General features: G+C 63.0%; 2 protein-coding genes across 5 annotated transcripts in view; one reads left to right on the top strand and one right to left on the bottom strand.

Annotated features, from left to right (window-relative positions):
- Window positions 1-861: 861 nt before the first annotated feature.
- XRCC3 (X-ray repair cross complementing 3) lies at window positions 862-12,019 on the bottom strand. Of its 2 annotated transcripts, XM_028496473.2 has the most exons (10): window positions 11,973-12,019; window positions 11,773-11,861; window positions 9,736-9,852; window positions 9,289-9,586; window positions 7,482-7,619; window positions 7,119-7,331; window positions 4,002-4,156; window positions 1,583-1,795; window positions 1,442-1,488; window positions 862-1,356 (listed from the first exon to the last, which is right to left on the bottom strand). In XM_028496473.2, the coding sequence occupies exons 4-10, from the start codon at window positions 9,341-9,343 to the stop codon at window positions 1,137-1,139; spliced, it is 1,041 nt and encodes a 346-aa protein (XP_028352274.1). In that variant the 5' UTR covers window positions 9,344-9,586; window positions 9,736-9,852; window positions 11,773-11,861; window positions 11,973-12,019; the 3' UTR covers window positions 862-1,136. The 2 variants fall into 2 exon arrangements, with proteins under 2 accessions (XP_028352274.1, XP_007128454.2); XM_007128392.3 differs by lacking the exons at window positions 862-1,356; window positions 1,442-1,488; window positions 1,583-1,795 and having other exon boundaries at window positions 4,155-7,331; window positions 9,289-9,580.
- Window positions 12,020-13,033: 1,014 nt separating this feature from the next.
- The window catches only part of ZFYVE21 (zinc finger FYVE-type containing 21), a 14,635-nt gene continuing 10,035 nt past the window's right edge, over window positions 13,034-17,633 (top strand). For 2 of the 3 annotated variants that reach the window (XM_055088751.1, XM_007128395.4), the window contains exon 1: window positions 13,042-13,214. In XM_055088751.1, coding sequence (XP_054944726.1) covers window positions 13,077-13,214 — 138 coding nt within the window. In that variant the 5' untranslated portion in view covers window positions 13,042-13,076. Of the gene's footprint in view, window positions 13,215-17,633 lie in introns of all 3 variants that reach the window. The other variant, XM_007128396.4, reaches the window with a different exon arrangement.

The following is a 17,633-nucleotide window of genomic DNA, read 5'->3' on the forward strand; positions in this document are numbered from 1 at the left end:
TAGGGTCACAGACTGCTTTGAAAACATGATGAAAGTTGTAACTGGATCATCCAGTCCTAGAATGACGCGCACAGAGCGTGTGGCCCGTGACAGGGATTTACCGCCCCGCCCCAGTGAGCCCGCGGGAGCCTGGGACCAGTGTCTAGCTCCTGGAGCCGTGCGAGGGTGGCCACGGCGCCGAAAGTGGAGTGACAGGGCCGCCCCAGGGCTGTGAGGACAGACGTCACGTGTATGAGTCCTGTGGACAGTGCCTGGCAGAGAGCAAGCGCTGGTGAGGGTCCAGGGGCTGCAAGTGCCTTCCCCGGCACGCCTGTCCAGCCGGGGCTGCTCTGTGCTGGGCAGCGGTGGGGAGGAGGCAGAGGCGGGGTGACGGTGGGGGTGAAGGCGGCGCAGCCCTGCCGGAACTGGGCAGTCACGTCCCTTGGGGACCATGGGGTCTTGTGCTGCCACGACCAGATGCTCAGATTCTGGAGTTTGTGGCCAGATGCAGCAGGACCCCGGCCGATGGGAGGTCCCGAGTTCTGTGCACACGGTGCGGGCGCCCCCAGGCCAGGGCCGAGGTCCAGGCCACCGTGGCCAGCCTTGGAGGAGGCACTGGGGGCACAGCGGGACGCGCTCTCCTTTTAGAATAGTTCTCGTCTGCCCAGAACGGACTTCCCGGCAGATGGGCCAAGCTGGCGCCGCGGCTGCTTGCGCTCTCTGGGGCTGGTGGCGGGGGCAGCGCACAAGGCACATCTCCCCGCCCCGATGCCTCTCCCGGATCCTGCGGCCTGGCCTGCCGTGTGTTCTCCACCCTGTGCCAGACCGGGGCCAGGGGGTGTCCTGGCAGCCAGGAGCCGACAGCCCGACCACAGGGTGAGGAGGGCCAGGGGGCGCCCGTCTGACCTCGGCCCCGCCGTGGCCCGAGGCGTGGCTGTCGGGAGCTTTGGGAAGGGGATGCGCAGCCTGCGGGGGTCAAGGTGGAGACCCCATCGGGGGGCCCGGGGGCCTGCATCTGGGCGGCAGCTAACGTGGGCCCAGGGTGGAGGAAGCGGCTGCTCGTTGTAGAGAGCAGCCGGCGGGGGAGGGGCTGTGGATGCTGGGCGCTTCCAGCCCCTGGTACCTGAGGGCACCCTAACCAGAGGGACGGCGACACGTCAGCAGGACTCGGTCCCAGGCGTCCCCCGCACACCCTCGGCGGTGACCGTGTACGAACAGGACGAGGGCGGCAGGTGGGGGGCAGAGACCACCCTCAGGGTGCGGCGGGGCGGGGCGGAGGCGGCCTCCTCGGGGCGCAGCCGGTCTGCCGTCAGCCTCACCAGGAGCTGGTTGGACCAGGTTATTCCCAGGGCCGGAGACGCCCGCTCTCCCCCGACGCTGAGACAGAAAGCAGCCCGACTGTCCCGTGCTGTGTGTGGAACCGCGGGCCCCGCCACCCCTGCCCTCGGGGCGCCCCACTCACCCCGGCGGCCCGGCGGCCGCACCCCGCTCCTCCGCGGATTCCGTCACCTGGAGGGTCCAGATCGGGGTCAGCGGCGGTGAGGACCCGGCCCCGGCCCCAACCCCCTGGCCTCGCCCTCCCCGGGGGCGGAGGGGGACCCACCTGGTTGACGCACAGCACGGGGCTCCGGAAGGTGCAGCTCAGCCGGCGCAGCTCGGCCCCCAGCGCCTGCAGACGCCGGGCCCTGAGGGCCGAGGCCGCCCGGTCGAACTCACAACGGAACGGGGCTGCCACGGAGTCGATGACCACCAGGCGGGCCATGCCCCGCGACAGCAGCACAGGCACCTTCTCGCGCACACACTCCAGCAGGGTGTCCTGGAAGCCAGGGGAGGTGGCCGTCACCGCCCGCGCGGGGGACCCCTCGCCCCGCCCCGGGCCATCTCGGTGGCCGGGCCCCTCCCCTTCAGTGGCCCCGTGCTGGGCACCGACCGCCCGGACCACCACGGTCACCAGGACTGCCCAGCCCCACCCAGTGGAGGGAGGAAGCAGGTGTGCGGGGACCTGAGTCTGTCCTGCAACCAGCGTCGCCTGCCACGTGAAGACCCCTGGGCCGCGCCCAGGCTGTGCGCTAGGACGCCGACCGGCCCCGCGTGGGGCCTCAGCTGCCTCCAGGCCAGCCCCACCTGCCCCCCCACCCCCCCGCCCCGCCCTACGCGCTGTGCCCGGGGCAGCCCTGTCCCTTGGGGCCGCCTGGACTCGGCCCCGGTGCCCAGTGGCCACACACTGGCCATGCCGTCAGGCACTCCTGAGAGCTGTCGGGTGTCTGGGATGAAATCCGACTCTGCGCTTGTTAACTCTCCAGGGTGCCTCCAGCAGAGCCTCTCACTGTGGAAAATGACAGCAGCAGCAGCGGCCTGGAGGACGCCAGCCTCAACGTGAGTCCTGCACCCCTTCCCACCACCGCAGGCAGTGCTGGGGCACCGGGGGGCCGGGCGGGGGCGGGGCTGCGCCTGCCTGCTGCACGGTCAGGACTCCAAGAGGGGCCTAGCTTGGAGACCCCGTCCCCCGGGAGGAGGCCTGGGGCCCCGAGGCTCTGCTTGTGCAGCGGCGTCAGGCCCCGGTCCGCACCAGTGAGGGGCTGGGGGCCTCCTCCACCAGAGCTGCTCCCGGAACAGAACTTAGGAACCGCCCCCCCGCCCCCCCCCGCCCCGGGGTCTCAGCCGGCCTGGCCCTGACCCGCTGCCGCGTTTTGCAGTGAGGATGCCCCGGAAGGATGAGGCCTGTGCTGCTTGTGTGCGTCCAGAGGGCCCCTCTGGCCGTCCCCCGGGCAGGGCCCCCCAGCCGCTGGACAGACACCAGTGAGGGGCTGGGGGCCTCCTCCACCAGAGCTGCTCCCGGAACAGAACTTAGGAACCGCCCCCCCGCCCCGGGGTCTCAGCCGGCCTGGCCCTGACCCGCTGCCGCGTTTTGCAGTGAGGATGCCCCGGAAGGATGAGGCCTGTGCTGCTTGTGTGCGTCCAGAGGGCCCTGTGACAGCCAGGGGACAGTCGCGAGGCTGGAGGGCCTGGAGCGGGAGCCTGTAGCACTGACCTCGTCTTCTCCTGTGTCCACGCCCTGAGCACCGTCACACTAACAACCACGCTGCCTGCCGCCAGCGCGCGCTCACCCGCAAAGCCACGGCCGCGCTGGGCCCCTAGGCGACGGCCACCTGCCGCCGGTCCACCCCGGGCCGCCCGGGCCCGCGTGCCACCGCTCATCGTCTTACTGCCCCTCGCTATGTGTGATCATGTATTTTACGGTAAAATTTTTAAAAATTAAAAGTTTACACAGCTCATCCTTTACCGGAAACTCGTTTTATAGCAGTTCTTAGATGGGGGAAGGGCCCGGGTGGGTGGGTGGGTGGCTCTGCGCGCTCGTGTTGGGTGCACTGGTCTGTACTCCGTCTTCCATCTCCCTCCTGAAGCCTTTGCTTCATTATTCAGCCCCAGACAAACAATGACCTCAGCTGGCTGCTCCCCCCGCCGCCTGCCCGCCCCCTGCCCCCTCCCCAGGGGCCACTGCCCTCTGTGTTCCCACCGCTGTCTGCCCACGGGGAGCGCGCGTGACCCAGGGACGGCTTCCAGGTGTGGTGTCGCCCCAGCGGCCCAGCCAGGCGCGCTCAGCAATCTGGGGGGGCCTCGACAAGGGGGCTTTCCCCGCCTTCAGAGGCAGAGGTACAACCCCACACCACGGCTGCTGCTGGGCCAGCGGCCTGGACGGCAGGCCCCGTCCTCTGGGCCGCGGTCACCTCTGCGGCCGGGTGAACAGCCGCAGGAGGCACTTTTGCCCGGTTGGGGCTCCTCAAGGGCAGGAGGTGGCATGTCCGGCGCCCTCCCTTGCCCGCTCTTCCCTCGGGGTTAGGCTGCCAGAAACGCACTGGACGCCCAGTTCAGCCTGAGTCCAGGTAAAGAGCAGTGCCGGCCTGAGCGGAGCACACGGCCCCCAGCAGGCGACTCGCCGCAGGCGGGCGGGCACCGGGGCCTGACCTCGCGGGTCGCGCGCGTGGCCGGCCCGCGCGGCCGACTCCCCCTCAGACGCTTACCACGTCGGCTGCGTGCTCGATGAAGATCTGGTGGCCAAACTTGGTTTTCCTGACCACGTCCCCGGGGACGTCCGCGCGCAGGCGCCGCTGCTGAGCGATGAGCTGCTGCAGACGCCGGCTGGGGAAGGCGTCCTCTGTGCACACGTAAACGGCCCCTGGGAAGCCGCGGGGCGGAGGGCAGCTGGCGGCGGCCTGAGGCCGCCCCACCAAAGGCCAACGACCCTCTCCTTCCTGCACTGCCTCTCATGGGTCTGCCCCTCCGACCCAGCACGGGGGCCGGCCGGCGCCCACCTCTCCCCGCGGGCCCCTCGCCGCCGGAACTTCACCCTGTGGGTCTGCCCACCCTGGGCTGTCCAAGGGGGACCGAGGGGAACTGTAGGGGCTCCCGGCTTTCGGGAACGCCCCCTTCTGCAGACACAGGGAGATGCCCCTCCCAGGCCCTGTTGGGCGGATGTTCCCTCAATTCCACTGTCAAGGCTCCTCCTACGGTTCTGGGCTACCCGGTGGTAACTGTCTCTGCTGCGCCTGGAGAAGCCAGTAAACAAAACACAGGCGATGCATCACCAGGGGCCTGGCATCCCCACCAGAAGGTGCCCCCGGAGTCCTGTGCTGAAAAGAACCAGGGGCCACTGATTCTCAACAAAGGCCCCAGGACAACTCAGTGGGGAAAGAGTAGTCTTTTTAACAAATGGCGCTGGGACAGAGAGACACCCACGTGCAAAAGGATGGCATTAGACCCTTACCTCATACCATATGGGAAAACTAAACCACAATGGATCAAATATGAGAGCCCAAACCATAAAACTCTTAGAAGAAAACACAGGGATAAATCTCATGACCTTGGACTGGGCAGTGGATCCTTGGATTTGACACCAAAAGCACAAGCAAGAAACAAACTGGACATCATCAAAGTGAAAAACTGTGCTGGAAAGGACACCAACAAGTGAGGGAGAAGACAACTTAATAGAGAAAATACTGCAAATCGTTCATCTGATGAGTTTAGTATCCAGATTAGATAAAGGTCTCCTACAACTCCACAGACAAATAACCCAAGCTTTTAAATGGGCAAGAGATTGGACTAGACATTTCTCCAAAAACACAGGAATCAGCAGCAGGTGCACAGATGGCCAAGATCACTAGCCACAAGGGGAATGCAGTCAGTGCCACAGCGAGAGACCACCCACGCTGGCGTCAGAGGGACAAGCGTCGGCTCAGACGCGGAGGGCCTGGAACCTCCTACATCGTTGATGGGAAGGAAAACGGTGCAGCCGCTGCCGAGAACAGTCTGGCAGTTCCTCAAAGAGCGAGACACGCAGCTACCATACGACCCAGCAATCCCACTCCTAGGTGTCCACCCAAAGCCACGCACGAACAAAAGGTGCGAACCACCCGCACGACTGTCAGCGGATGAAAGGGTAGCTAAGTTGTGGTCTGTACGCACGATGGAACATTATTCAGCCCTACAAAGGAATGAAGAACCGACACATGCTCCAATGTGGGTGAACCCTGAAGACTAGTTATGCTGAGTAAAAGGGCACATTTGCATGATCCCATTTATTTGAAATGTGCAGAACAGGCGAATCCAGAGACAGGGAGCAGATGGGCGGTTGCCAGGGGCTGGGGGAGGGGAGAGTGCGGAGTGACTGCTCATAGGGGTGGGGCTTCTTTTTGGGGTGATGAAGTGTTCTGGAACTAGACAGTAGTGGTGGGTGCACAACTTTGTGAAAATGCTAAAAACCACTGAGTTAAATAAAGAGGAAAGGCCTCAGGACTTCCCTGGTGGCACAGTGGTTAGGAATCCGCCTGCCAGTGCAGGGGACACAGGTTCGAGCCCTGGTCCAGGAAGATCCCACGTGCCGCGGAGCAACTAAGCCCCTGCGCCACAACTACACAGCCTGAGCTCTAGAGCCCGCCAACCACAACTGCTGAGCCCGTGCGCCACAACCACTGAAGCCCGCGTGCCTAGAGCCCGTGCTCAACGAGAGAAGCCACCGCAGTGAGAAGCCCATGCACCCCAACGAAGAGCAGCCCCCGCTCGCCACAACTGCAGAAAGCCCGCGCGCAGCAACGAAGACCCAACGCAGCCCAAAATAAATAAATAAATAAGAAAGGCCTGTGATCCGGCGGTGCGCTGGCTGAGCCCCACCAGGACTCTCAGGGCCACGGCTGAACCTACCGTTCCTCTCACCGTACCGGTCACGGCACCGCCCCGGGGAGGGGACCCAGAGAAGAACCAGAAGCACCGACACCACGTCCGCGCGCCCTATTTGTGAGCGTGTAACTTTCATTTTGACCCGATTCTGTTTCAACAGACTTTCGAACTTGGAAAAGAGATGCAAAATGGAGGGAGAAGCACCGTCTGACCGTGTCAGTGGCGAGCTCCCAACCCCTGGGGCCTCCCTAACCTTCCCTGGCACATTCCAGCCCATTCCCGGGGGCAGGGATGCCTGCGGAGCCGCCGACGTGGCCGAGACGCTCGTCACAACGCCGCGGCGCCCATGTTCTCCACGTCTCGGGAGAGGCCCGGACAGAAGGGTCACAGCCAAACCCAATCGCACGGCCCTCGAAGCTCCTCGCGCCACACCCCATCGGGCGTCTCACTGGGACAGGTGAGCGGGGCGCCCGCCCACAGAGGGGCTTCGAGAAGCTGGCGGCAAGGCGGCCCAGCATTTGAGGGTCGGCGGGGAGGAGCTCCACATTTTCTGAAGCGCAGGATCCAAAATAACTCCAGAGCCGCTTGGCCATTCTTTTCAAAACTGGGCCTTTCAGACCTGATTTGGGAAGTCACCTTCTCAGGAAAATGTGCCTCAGGCCCCACATTTAATGCGGTCACAGTGGCCACGGGCCAGGCCTCTGCAGGGACACGCCACTTAACGGAGTCACCCGAGGCCGGCTCTGTCCCCCCTCGGCCAGGCCCCAGGGCTCTGCACTTTCCCTCCCACCGAGGGGCCCCTGGCCCCCCTCCCTCTCCTGAGGCAGGAATAGCAGAGCGGTTGTGAAGACAGAGACGGGAACCATGGAAAACGGCCCCCAGGGGCAGCCTCTGGCCTCGATGGCAGGTGCCCACGAGGTGACAGGTCAGGACCCCTGCCCGCCCCCCGAAGTGGCCGCACTCACCGGCCCCCAGGCCTCCGTGTCGCCGTGGGAGCTGCACGGCCAGGCAGAGCTGCAGCGCCAGCTGGGTCTTCCCGGCGGAGCTGCGTCCAGCCAGCTCGGTGATGCCGTCCAGGGGCAGCCCGCCGCGGAGGAGCCCGTCCAGCACGGGGCAGCCCAGGCTCAGGCGCTGGTGCTGCTCGGGGAACTGGTCCTTCTGCCGGAGCAGGTGGAGCGCTGGGCGCGGGGCAACGACAGGTGAGCCCAGCCCGCAGGAAGCCCCGCACGGGTGCCCCCGGCCGGGAGGCCCCTCGGGCTGCAGCGCCGCGGCCTCCGGGCTCACCCTCGCGCCCTGCTCCTCCAGCCAGACCCCAGGGCACCGGGTACCTGTGCAGACGCTGCTTCCCCGCAGGTGCGAGGAGGCCGCCCTCAGCAAGCGCTGCACGTCGGGGCCGGAGAGGCGGGTCAGTCTCTGCAGGTCTGGTCCAGAAAGATGCAGAACCTCCTTCACTGACCTCAGTTTGGCTGAAGGTATAGAATCAATTACAAGACAAGGTGAGACACAGCAGGGACAACAGGTGTCCTCCAGTTCTGGGGGCCCGGTGGGCAGGGACCCGTCCACCTGCTCCCTGAAACCGCAGGGACCCCCAGACAGAGGGCGACCGGCACGGGACGCCGGGGGAAGGGGCCTGGGGAGGCCCACGTCTTGGCTGCAGAAGCCGGACGCTTGGGCCTCTCCCTGGTGCCGGGAGCAGCGGCCTCCGCCTGGTCCCTTGCCCTCCTGGACACATCTCCCAAGACAGGTCTGTGTGTGCACAGCCTGGGAGGGGCCCCGGCCGAGCCGGGGGAACCATGCACGAGGGAGAGGCCGCAGGAAGGTATCCAAAGGAACATCCACTGAACCAGGCCACGGGATGGCCAGTGGGGTGAACAGAGGAAGAGTCGGCATGCTGGCGGCAATATCGCGGAGGGCTGGGTTACAGGGTGAACGGCCCGAGGGAGCTGGTGTTTCATGAGGAAAATGAATAATTTTGAGCTTAGATAAGCATATTACTTTCAAATGAGTAGAAAGAAAGAAATACGCTGAAAATATATCCAACCAATCCAGAAGAAAGCATAAAAGAAAAACAACACAAAAAAAATAGGACAAACAGCACAGCACAATAAGGGAGAGTTAAACCTAAATTTATCTGGAATTACCTTAAATACACACGCACTGAATGCTTCAGTTAAAAGACAAAGACTGAATGAAAGGGGAAGGCAAAACTACTGACGTGCTCTGTACATGGAGGAGCAGGAGGGCTCCCTGCTGCCAAGCCCTGCGTGCACTCAGGGCCCCGTCACCTGCTAACAAGCACCTGACGTTGAAGCGTCCCTCAGACACCCCGGGAGCCAGGGAGAACGGAGGCGGGGTGCAGGGCGCCAGCCGGGCTGCGGAGGAGCCAGTGCCGCCTGGGGATGGACGCGCCCAGTTGCCAGCAGACGCGGTGGGCTGGCCAACCCTTGGAGCATTTAGAAAAGAGCCACCGCTGCCTGACAGACCTACTGCAACGTGGGAGTAATCAGAAGTACAGAGGAAATGCAGCGCATGAAAAAAGGAGGCAACCGCTAACTTTGGGGGGAAAAACCAGAGATGGCACAAGAAAGGAAATAGTCATAACCCCGGGTTCGGTGGCAGCCATTACGTCCCTAGTCACAACTCTGATGGCTAATGGGACCCAAACTGTGCTCCAACTGTGGGGGGAGGTGTGGAGGAAGTAGGGGCACACGGGCACCAGCCAGCCCTCACCCCCAAAACAGGAGGCCTGTGAGGGCTCGTGACACAGACAAATCAAACACAGCAACATAAGCGCACTCGCCAGCAACCCAGATATAAACACAAAAAAGTCGCGAAAAGACTCCTAAGTGGTAAGTAGTTCCGTTTCACTTTTCAGACACTATGTGTACTGCTTTGATGAAAATGAAATTAACTTTAAAAAAGTCCTGTCAGTTAAAAACACACACACACAACTGAAACACCTGCGGCACATTCCAGCATCAGGGCATTGATCAGGACCAGCTGTCCCGGGATCAGTGACCAGAGGGTCCCCAAGGCTCGGACAGGCAACCTTGTAAACCTCTTCTACATAAGGTGTGTATATGTGTACGTTCATACTTCTACACGATCGCTTTATATGAACGCCAGCAAACGCACCTTTCTTAACTGCAGCAATAATTCTAGGATTCAGATCCAACTGATCCAAATCCATATTCTCAATGGGGTGACCACAGAGATGGACGAATGCCCAGGGACACGAATTCTGACGTGCCTGTCGTCCCCTCGAACAGCCCGGGAGCCGAGTGACAGAGCCCGGGTGTGCGGTTCCCTTTGTGACAGGGCCACACCCTCAGCCCAGAGCTTGGAGAGGCTTCACTGCACCAGGAACAGCACTGAGAGACGTCTAAGGCGGCGCTTCTGTCCGGGCGACTGTTCGGTAACTCAGAACCTAGGACTCAATCCACACACAGATGCATCTGAAGAGCCACCCCCCGCCTCGCACTCTGAAGGTCAGCCCGCTTCATCCCCCGCAGAAAGTGGGAGAAACCGGCTTGTGTCCCAGCCCCACGCCCCCCAGGCCAGGGGCGCCCTACCCTGACCCACCACTCTGGGGTGACGGCGCCGGATACAGTGAGAGGCCCGTGTGCGCTAGGCTCACCCGAGTGGAGCCTGCTTTGCGTTCGCCGGTGTGAGCTCCCTTAAGCGTGTCTCCATGGCGATCTGGAAAGAGCAGAAAAGGCCACGTGTGGTGGATCCCAGAGGACGCCCAGGAGGTCGGAACCGCTGTGACCACCGAGCCGCCCCAGCAGAGAACAGCGGAACCGAGTCCGGCCCGGCCTGCAGCCTGCCCTCCCCGCTGGCAGGAGGGGCAGCCGGCGGCGTGTCCACCCAAGACGGCACAGCTGGGGACGCAGCAGGGCAGCGACACGAAGGCCGCGGCCACTCCGCAGAGGCCAGGCTCAGCGTCCAGCAGCAGCAGCAAGGCCCGGGCCTCTGGACGGTGTCAGGTCGCTCCGGAAGCTTAAAGAACCGGGCCGTGTACACCCCCTCATCTGTGGTCTGCTCAGGGAGCCCCTGGAGGCAGCTTCGGGGAGGGGGCAGCACGAGGCTCTGGGGCCCACAGCCCGGGCAGGGGGTCTCCGGGCCAGCAGGCCGCTCCCACGTCCTCCTGGCGCAGGGGACAGGGGGCTCCCAGGCCAGCTGCTCGGGGCAGGGCTGACAGTAAACACGGCTGAGGCTGAGGGGAGACACTGAGGCCCTCAGGACTGCACATCAGAGCAGAAGGGGTACCAGCTGCAAGGCGGCTGGGGGATGTTGAGTAGCTAGGAGTGCACCCTGAGGCCGTGTGGGAGACGCCCGGGCATCAGACATCCGGACAGAATATACCAACCTGGGTTTGCAAATTCTAGAGGAAGTGCGTGTGTTCTTCCCCTGGACTTGTGGGAAGACCCCCGGCGTGGGCCCGGAAGCGGGGAGCAGCGAGGGCTGGGGTCTGGATTCTGAATGATGGGGGAGGGAGCCTGCGTGGGGACACAGCCGGGAGGCGCCTGTATATAAAGCTCAGGTCCTGACAAGCAGCTGGGCACGGGGCAGGAAAAGCAGCGGGTGGCCACCAACTGAGGGGCCTCCAGCTTCCGTGATGGGGACAGGGCCCCCAGAAGCAGAGTGCCCACTGACAGAGCACCCGCTGGGTACCCGGCACTGGCCCAGGAGCCGGACCAAGAGCCCCAGGCAGGGCCCGGGTGAGCCAGCCACCCTCCAGGCCTGTGCTTCTCCAACCGGGGACAAGCATGTGCCCAGGCAGCACCCAGTAGCAGGCGTGGGGTGGGCCTGGACAGAGCGGAGCGGCTTCCAGGATCATCTGAGTGTAGGTACCATCTCAGGGGCACAGCTAACAGCGGGCGCCGTTTGGTGAGTGTGAAGGCGCATCAACTCTTAGAGCCCAGCGCGAGACTTTGAGGGAACTCCAGTTACGTCCCCGAGCCTTCCCAGGTGGAATCACTTTCCTGTATCTCTGGGGCTCTCAGGGGCCCTGAGGACCCCACGCCGCCAGCACACGCTGGGACAGGAAGGCGAGGCCGCGGCAGATGGGCCTACCTCCACCCTGGGGGCAACACTCAGGTTTCTGCAGCTTTCGTTGACTCAAACTAAGGACTCAAGGGGAGAATGAGGGAAGATCATCTTTCAAAACTAATGCACTAAAATAAACGTGTTCAGGGCCTCTCCCGCTCAACCAGACAGCCACTCAAAGGAACCGGAGGGTTGGTCGGGGTGGGAGGACCCAATCCCCACACACTGAAACTGTTAATTCTTTCTCTGGCCAAGTCTGGAGCTAAATTCAGGCAAATTACATACAGCTCCACTGATGTTGCCCTAAAATCACCAAAGGTAATGAAAGGTCCAGGGCTGACATTTATCAAACACTTAGTCTCTTCCAAGCATGTGACAGGTATGAACTCAAACATCACACAAGCAATATTATAACCCCTGCTTTGCTGGTGAGAAAACAGAAGCACAGAGTGGTTAAATGACAAGCTTAATGTCATGCAGCCAGCAAGTGGCTGGCCTGCGATGCAGGTCCAGGCTGTGTGTTCTAAGCCCCGACCCAAATTAGCCCGACCCTGAGTTTACACGGCCCACCTGTTAACAAATCCAAAAGGAATCGTTTGGTCTCCATACTCTGCAGAACTCGGTTATCCAGAGGCTGACCTGCCCTGGGGTGTCCAGCCCTGTTGAGAGCAGCCCACCCTCAAGGCTGGGCATCTTTTCCGGCTCCCCCTCCCACAAAGGGCGCCAACGAGCACTCCTTCATCCTGGGGCTGCTGGGAGGAAGCTTTCACCTGGGACCTTGGGTGGCCACACAGGTCCTCCCACGCCTGGGCCACCTCTGTGGTTTCTCCAGAACTGGCCAGCCTGGACTTCTGGCCACCCTCGCTTCTCAGGATGCTCTTCTGCCCTGGGAACCTCTTCTCTCTTCAGCCCCCGAGGCTTTGAGCACTCCCCACTCCCCCAGACCTGGGTGTCCAGCAGACCCCGCCTTGGCCGTCCAATGGACCAGGGAGCCCTGCAGACGCACCCTGCCACCCACGCGCATCTGCTCTTCCCACCGGGCGCTGCATCTCCGAGGTTGTCCACCCCCCACCCTCTCCCGCCCCACCCCACGGCCCCTAGACTGATGCCACATCCCAAACTGGCCCTGCAGCTGTGCGGGCTGACGGCCCCAGGACCGGGCCCCTCCTGTCCCAGCCCCGCTCGCCAGCCCGCGCGGCCCCGGCCCCGGGCTCCCTCCCGCCACCGGGACTCGCTCGGACCCTCGCTCGTACCCTCGCTCGGCTGTGCCTTCTGCCCGCCTGCCCGCCCGCCCGCCCGCCCGCGGGTGCGAACCGCGGCTTGGGGCATCGATGACGCGCGACCCCGTCCCCCCAAAGCCCCAGGAGGAGGGCCGCGCGGGCGCCGAGCTGCGCTCTCTGTGCCCAAGGCCACCCCTGCCTCCATCCCGCCCCGGACCACGGCGGCCACTCCTCGCACTCACCTAGCCCGCGCTCCACGCGCTTCTTCGCGCCGTCCTACCCCTCGCAGCCTACTCTTCCAATGAGCGCCGGGCGCCCCGCGCCGGATAAGCCAATCAGAGAGGACGCAGCGCCCACGTCGTCGACTAACTGGCCAAACCAAAGTCTCAATAGCACCGAGGGGGTGGAGCTTGCTCGGGCCGGCCCTCACTGCCTATTGGTGGCCGACCGCAGGGTGGCAGGGGAGGTACCCTTGCGCCAATTGGAGAGCGCAGCGACGGGGCGGACACCTGGCGCCGATTGGTCCGCGCTCCGTGCTTGGCGTGGCGATTGGGCGGGGGCGCTGTCAGTCGCGCTGGCGGGGCGGGGTGGGGCGGGGCTCCTGGGGAGCTAGGGCCCGGTTGCGGGCGGCGGGCGAGCGCTTGGGGAGGCGTCATGTCCTCCGAGGTGGCTGCGCGCCGCGACGCCAAGAAGCTGGTGCGCTCCCCCAGCGGCCTGCGTATGGTGCCAGAGCACCGCGCCTTCGGCAGCCCGTTCGGCCTGGAGGAGCCGCAGTGGGTCCCGGACAAGGAGGTAGGTCGCGGACGCCCGTCAGCCCCGGGACCGGGTCCGCGCCCCCTGTCCCCTCCCCGTGCCCCCAAGCCGCCCCGCGTCCGCGCCCCGCGTCGGCTCCCCGGGCCCGCCCTGCCTCCCCGACGCCCCTTCGCAGCCCGACCCGCCCTCCGCTCCCTGCGCACCCTGGCCCCGGAACTGCCTCCTCCGGCCCCTCTGTCCTCCCCACCCCCAAACCCGGCCGCCCTCGGGACCCCTGCCCCGCGCCCTAGCGGAGCCCCCGGGCTCCACCCCTCCCGGACCACGGGTACTCTGCTTGGCCTGGTTCCCTTTCGCGGGGCGCCCAGTCTCCCCCGCTCTTAAGAAACTGCCCCCCGAGGTTTCTGTGATCCCTCACAGATCTCCCTTCCTGATACGACCCGGGCTTTGCCCAGCTGCGAGGTCATCTGTGGATTCCGCCACATCCATTGGTCGAGCTGCTGGGCTGGAACCTTTGAGACAGTTGCGACCCCCTCCCGCGAGGGAGGAGAGGAGGCCCGTGTTTGTTTATTTATAATCAGCGCTCTGTGTAGGGGACTCTCGCTGTGTGGACTGCCTGGCAGTGGTGTCTGAGGGAGTCTTGGGGGTGAGTACGCAGGTCCAGGTGGGGCGTCTGGAGGACGTCCTGCCTGGGGAGCTGCACCTGCTCTCAGAGGTGAGGGGCGGGGCGGGGCGTGAGCTCTCCCGTGGGTGGGGTGGGGGGCGGAACCTCTGAAGGCCCTTTTGTGCTGTGCCACAGGGTTTGGACTGGATCCCATGAGCCGGTTATTCTGAGCTATGCTAAGCCAGGCGGAAAAACTTACCGCATTCCTGTAAATCACAGACGTCCCAGAGACATAAAAGTAGCACGGCGTTTGAAAATGCTTGAAGTTGCATCTCCTTCCAGCGTTCCGATTGACCACTTTTCCTTCCTCCCCTGAGAATCACGGTTGCAGGCGGCACGTGTTTTCGCCGGGGGGCGAAGGGAGGGGGATGTGCTCATCCTCATCAGGTGTTTTCAGGGCACTGGCAGTGAAGCGCCCAGAGCTCGGAGGGGCGGTTGGGCCAGCCGCGAGGAGGCCTCAGCGCCGTCCTGCCAGGGCTGCCCTTTCCTCCCGTCTCCTGGTCACCGAGTCCCTGCAGGCCAGTGCACAGAGAGGGCGAGATGTTGGTGCGCAGGCGGGTCTCTGAGCTGGCCCAGGCCACGTCCTCCCTTCCTCTTGGGTTTCTGGTCGCCCTGTCTGTGCTCTTTCTCTTCTGCATTTTTCCTCCTGGCGTTTGCAGTCTTTGAAGTCACAGAACGTACCTTTTCTCGCGTGGTCTCCTTGGTTAGTGCTGTTCAAAGGTGACTAAAGAGAAAAAAAGTAGTATCACGACTCTCGTTCTCCTAAGTGAATGCATGTTCTGGAGCTCTTTTAACTGCATCAGGGAGGGAGCCCGGCAGGTGTTATCAAGGTTCGAAGAGAAGTCAGAACCGCACAGCCTGACCTGGAAGGAGGCAGGTGAGGGCAGGAGCTAGAGGCGAGTTGGTCTCTTCCACGGCGGGGGAGGGGAGCCGGGACAGGGACATCCTGTGTCCGCAGCATCTCCACTTCACTGAGTGGGCACCAAGCGTGTCCTCGAGGCCAGGTCAGAGTGTCAGTCTTTTTCCACCGCTGTCCCCCGAGGACCCTCTTTAGACATTTTTTCCCCTGATTGATCCCCCAAGAAATGCTCACAGCAGGGCTGTGTCCACCTCCTTAGGGACCGTGTGTGCGGGAGAACACCCCTGTGGACGATGTGCCGTGTCCCCTGCAGCCCGCGAGCTGCTCCTCAGTTAACCTCTGCGTCGCCTCCGCCAGCCCCCCCTTCAGGGCCCTTTGCTCTTCCCTGAAATGATTGTCTGGCAAGTTGTACTGCATGCGTTGTCCTTCTTTGCGGGTCTGGTGTTGAGGTGCGTCTGGAGCCCTGCCTGCCTGTCTGGGGGCTCTCGGGAAAGTAATCAGGTTGGGTGGGAGTGCTTGGATCAGCGTGGCACTCTCTCCTGTAACAGAAGTTTCGTTCTCGTGTTAGAAGGATGGCGGGGTGCCTTCCAGAAACACGCCCCCAGTTTGCCATCTGAGCAGCCCAAGAAGGCCCTAGAGGCGGAGGGAGCTCAGAGTGGGGAGGAAGCCTCCGAGTGACCGTGGACAGCTTCTCCTCTGACTCTGAGGAAGTGCGTGTTGAAATGTACTGGGGAGTGTCCTAGAGTCCAGAAGTGACCAAAGGAAGTGTCCGGAGGAAAAGAAACTTGGGGGTGGGGCAGTTTGGGCTGGGAGAGTGGGGATGAAGTCTGGCCTTGGTTGCGGCGGCTCTTGGCGCGTGGGGGGCGGGGGGCTTGCCCTGCTGCTCGCTCAGCTTGGCGGCACTCGGCCTGCCCAGTGCGTCTGGGACCCACGACCCTGGTGTGTGGGGAGGGGACTCAAGCGTGGAGATACCAGTGCTGAGAAGTAGGTTTACTTGTGGTTTGGGACGGGCGGTGGCGGGGCATAGGTGGAGCACGGCAGGGGGAGACGGGCCGTCCTCAGCTTCGCCCGCCCCGCCCCCAGCTGTGGGTGGATGAGTGTCGGTTGTGCGCAGCCGCCCTGCGCTCTTCGTCCGGCTGTCTCCTGCTGGGTCCGTCAGCGGCCAGCCTGTCTGTCGCCCATCTATCAACTCTTTTATTTATTTTTTAAAATTTATTTACATGTGGTTTTCTCGTTGTGTTGCCATTATCAAAGTGGGATTCTTTTATTAAATTAGTTAATTAATTTTTGGCTGCATTGGGTCTTCGTTGCGGTGCGCGGACTCTAGGCGCGTGGGCTCAGTAGTTGTGGCTCGCGGGCTCAGTAGTTGTGGCTCGCGGGCTCAGTAGTTGTGGCTCGTGGGCTCTAGAGCACAGGCTCGGTAGTTGTGGCACACGGGCTTAGCTGCTCCACAGCATGTGGGATCTTCCCGGACCAGGGCTCGAACCCGTGTCCCCTGCATTGGCGGGTGGATTCTTAACCACTGCGCCACCAGGGAAGCCCTATCAACTCTTTACTCAGTGCCTGACCCTGTGCCAGCTTGGTAGCTGGGGCCCACAGGGGCATCCCTTACAGATGTTGGAAAACGTGGGGATGCGGGTACGTCTGTAGCTCTCAGCTTCTCAGAGGGGTTCCTGCCCCAGAAATAACTGAGACTCGCTTTCCTGGTGTCTCTGTGCCCCCTGGGAGCTTGTGAGGTGGGGAGGCAGTGGCGGAATGGGGAGGAGGCCTGGGAATAGCTTGGGCCTGGTGTGACTGCAGTCCGAGCGTCCCATGACCAGGAGAGTGGGCTTAGGGGTGGGCTGTCTGGGCGCACAGCCACAAGGACTTGCTACAAGTAGCCCAGACTACTGAATGATGCCGTTAGAATCCGTGCAGCTTTGCATTTCTTCCTGTCCTGGGCGCTGGGTATAGCCCGTGATGACGATGGCTCTGCACTGTCACTGGCGTCAGATGCTCTGCAGATGCAGAACCGGGGAGGAGAGAGCACAAGTGTGTCAAACAAAAACAAGGTGAGGAGAGATTTGTGTCCCACAGGGTCACTGTGGGGGGAGGTCCGGCCCAGGGCCCTGCGAGCTCGCCAAGGGCAGGTGGCAGGGGCTTGCTCCGTGGGAGGGGCAGCCCAGGCTGGAGGGGAACGGGGTGGGAGGGTCAGGTGGTGTGATCTGACAGCGAATCAGGGGGTGCATCACCCCAGGACAGCCTGTCTCAGGCTACCGGGTGGGTCAGAGTTCAAGGCCCTGAAGGAAGGAGAGATTAATGAAGGTTTTATCACGTCAAGCTCGTGGGCTCTTTGTTCCCGTGGATGAGTCAGCCAGTCCCATCTGCGGTCCGCGTGTGGCTGTGGTGGGTGGACGGGGTGTCTGTTAGTCTTCTCGAGGGCAAGAGGGGAGGGCGCCTTTGCAGGACACGTTCCCGGAGCACTGGGGGCGGCATCCGCAGCCTCTGGTCTCCTGCCCTCCGGGATCCCAGGCGGGTCCCCGTGGTGAGGAGCCAGGAGAGCTGCCCACGGCCGCTTGGGCCGGCGGGGCGCTGCTGCTAGTGTTGGGAGAAGGCGGGTTCCTGGCCGTCCTGCGGGACACGGACAGTGGCAGCCTCTCCTTCCTGGGATATGGTGTCTGCACCTGCTGCTCCCTGTTTGATGGCTCTGGGCTTTGTCCTTGGAGGTGTTCTGTCCCTCCCCCTCCTTCCCTCAGGCGCCCCACCCACCCACGTGAAAGCATCTGTTGTCAAATTGTCTCATTCCCGGGGCTGCTCTGCGTCTGCTCTTCGTCCCGTGAGCTGGTTTCTAACATCTTACTGGTTCCCTCGTTAGTTAATGAGTTAAATATTTTTTTAAAAATTTATTTTAATTAATTAATTTATTTTTGGCTGCATTGGGTCTTCATTGCTGTGCGCG

Source organism: Physeter macrocephalus, chromosome 11 (assembly GCF_002837175.3).
Source record: "Physeter macrocephalus isolate SW-GA chromosome 11, ASM283717v5, whole genome shotgun sequence".
Lineage (NCBI taxonomy): Eukaryota > Metazoa > Chordata > Mammalia > Artiodactyla > Physeteridae > Physeter > Physeter macrocephalus.

Bases quoted from the DNA above. Each gene is read 5' to 3' on its own strand.
- XRCC3 (XM_028496473.2), bottom strand. From the start codon at position 9,343: ATGGATTTGGATCAGTTGGATCTGAATCCTAGAATTATTGCTGCAGTT. The intron at 7,332-7,481 runs GTACCCGGTGCC...CCCCGCGCCCAG, and splicing joins GGGAAGCAGCGTCTGCACAG to CGCTCCACCTGCTCCGGCAG. The intron at 1,796-4,001 runs GTAAGCGTCTGA...CCTGGCTTCCAG, and splicing joins TCGAGCACGCAGCCGACGTG to GACACCCTGCTGGAGTGTGT.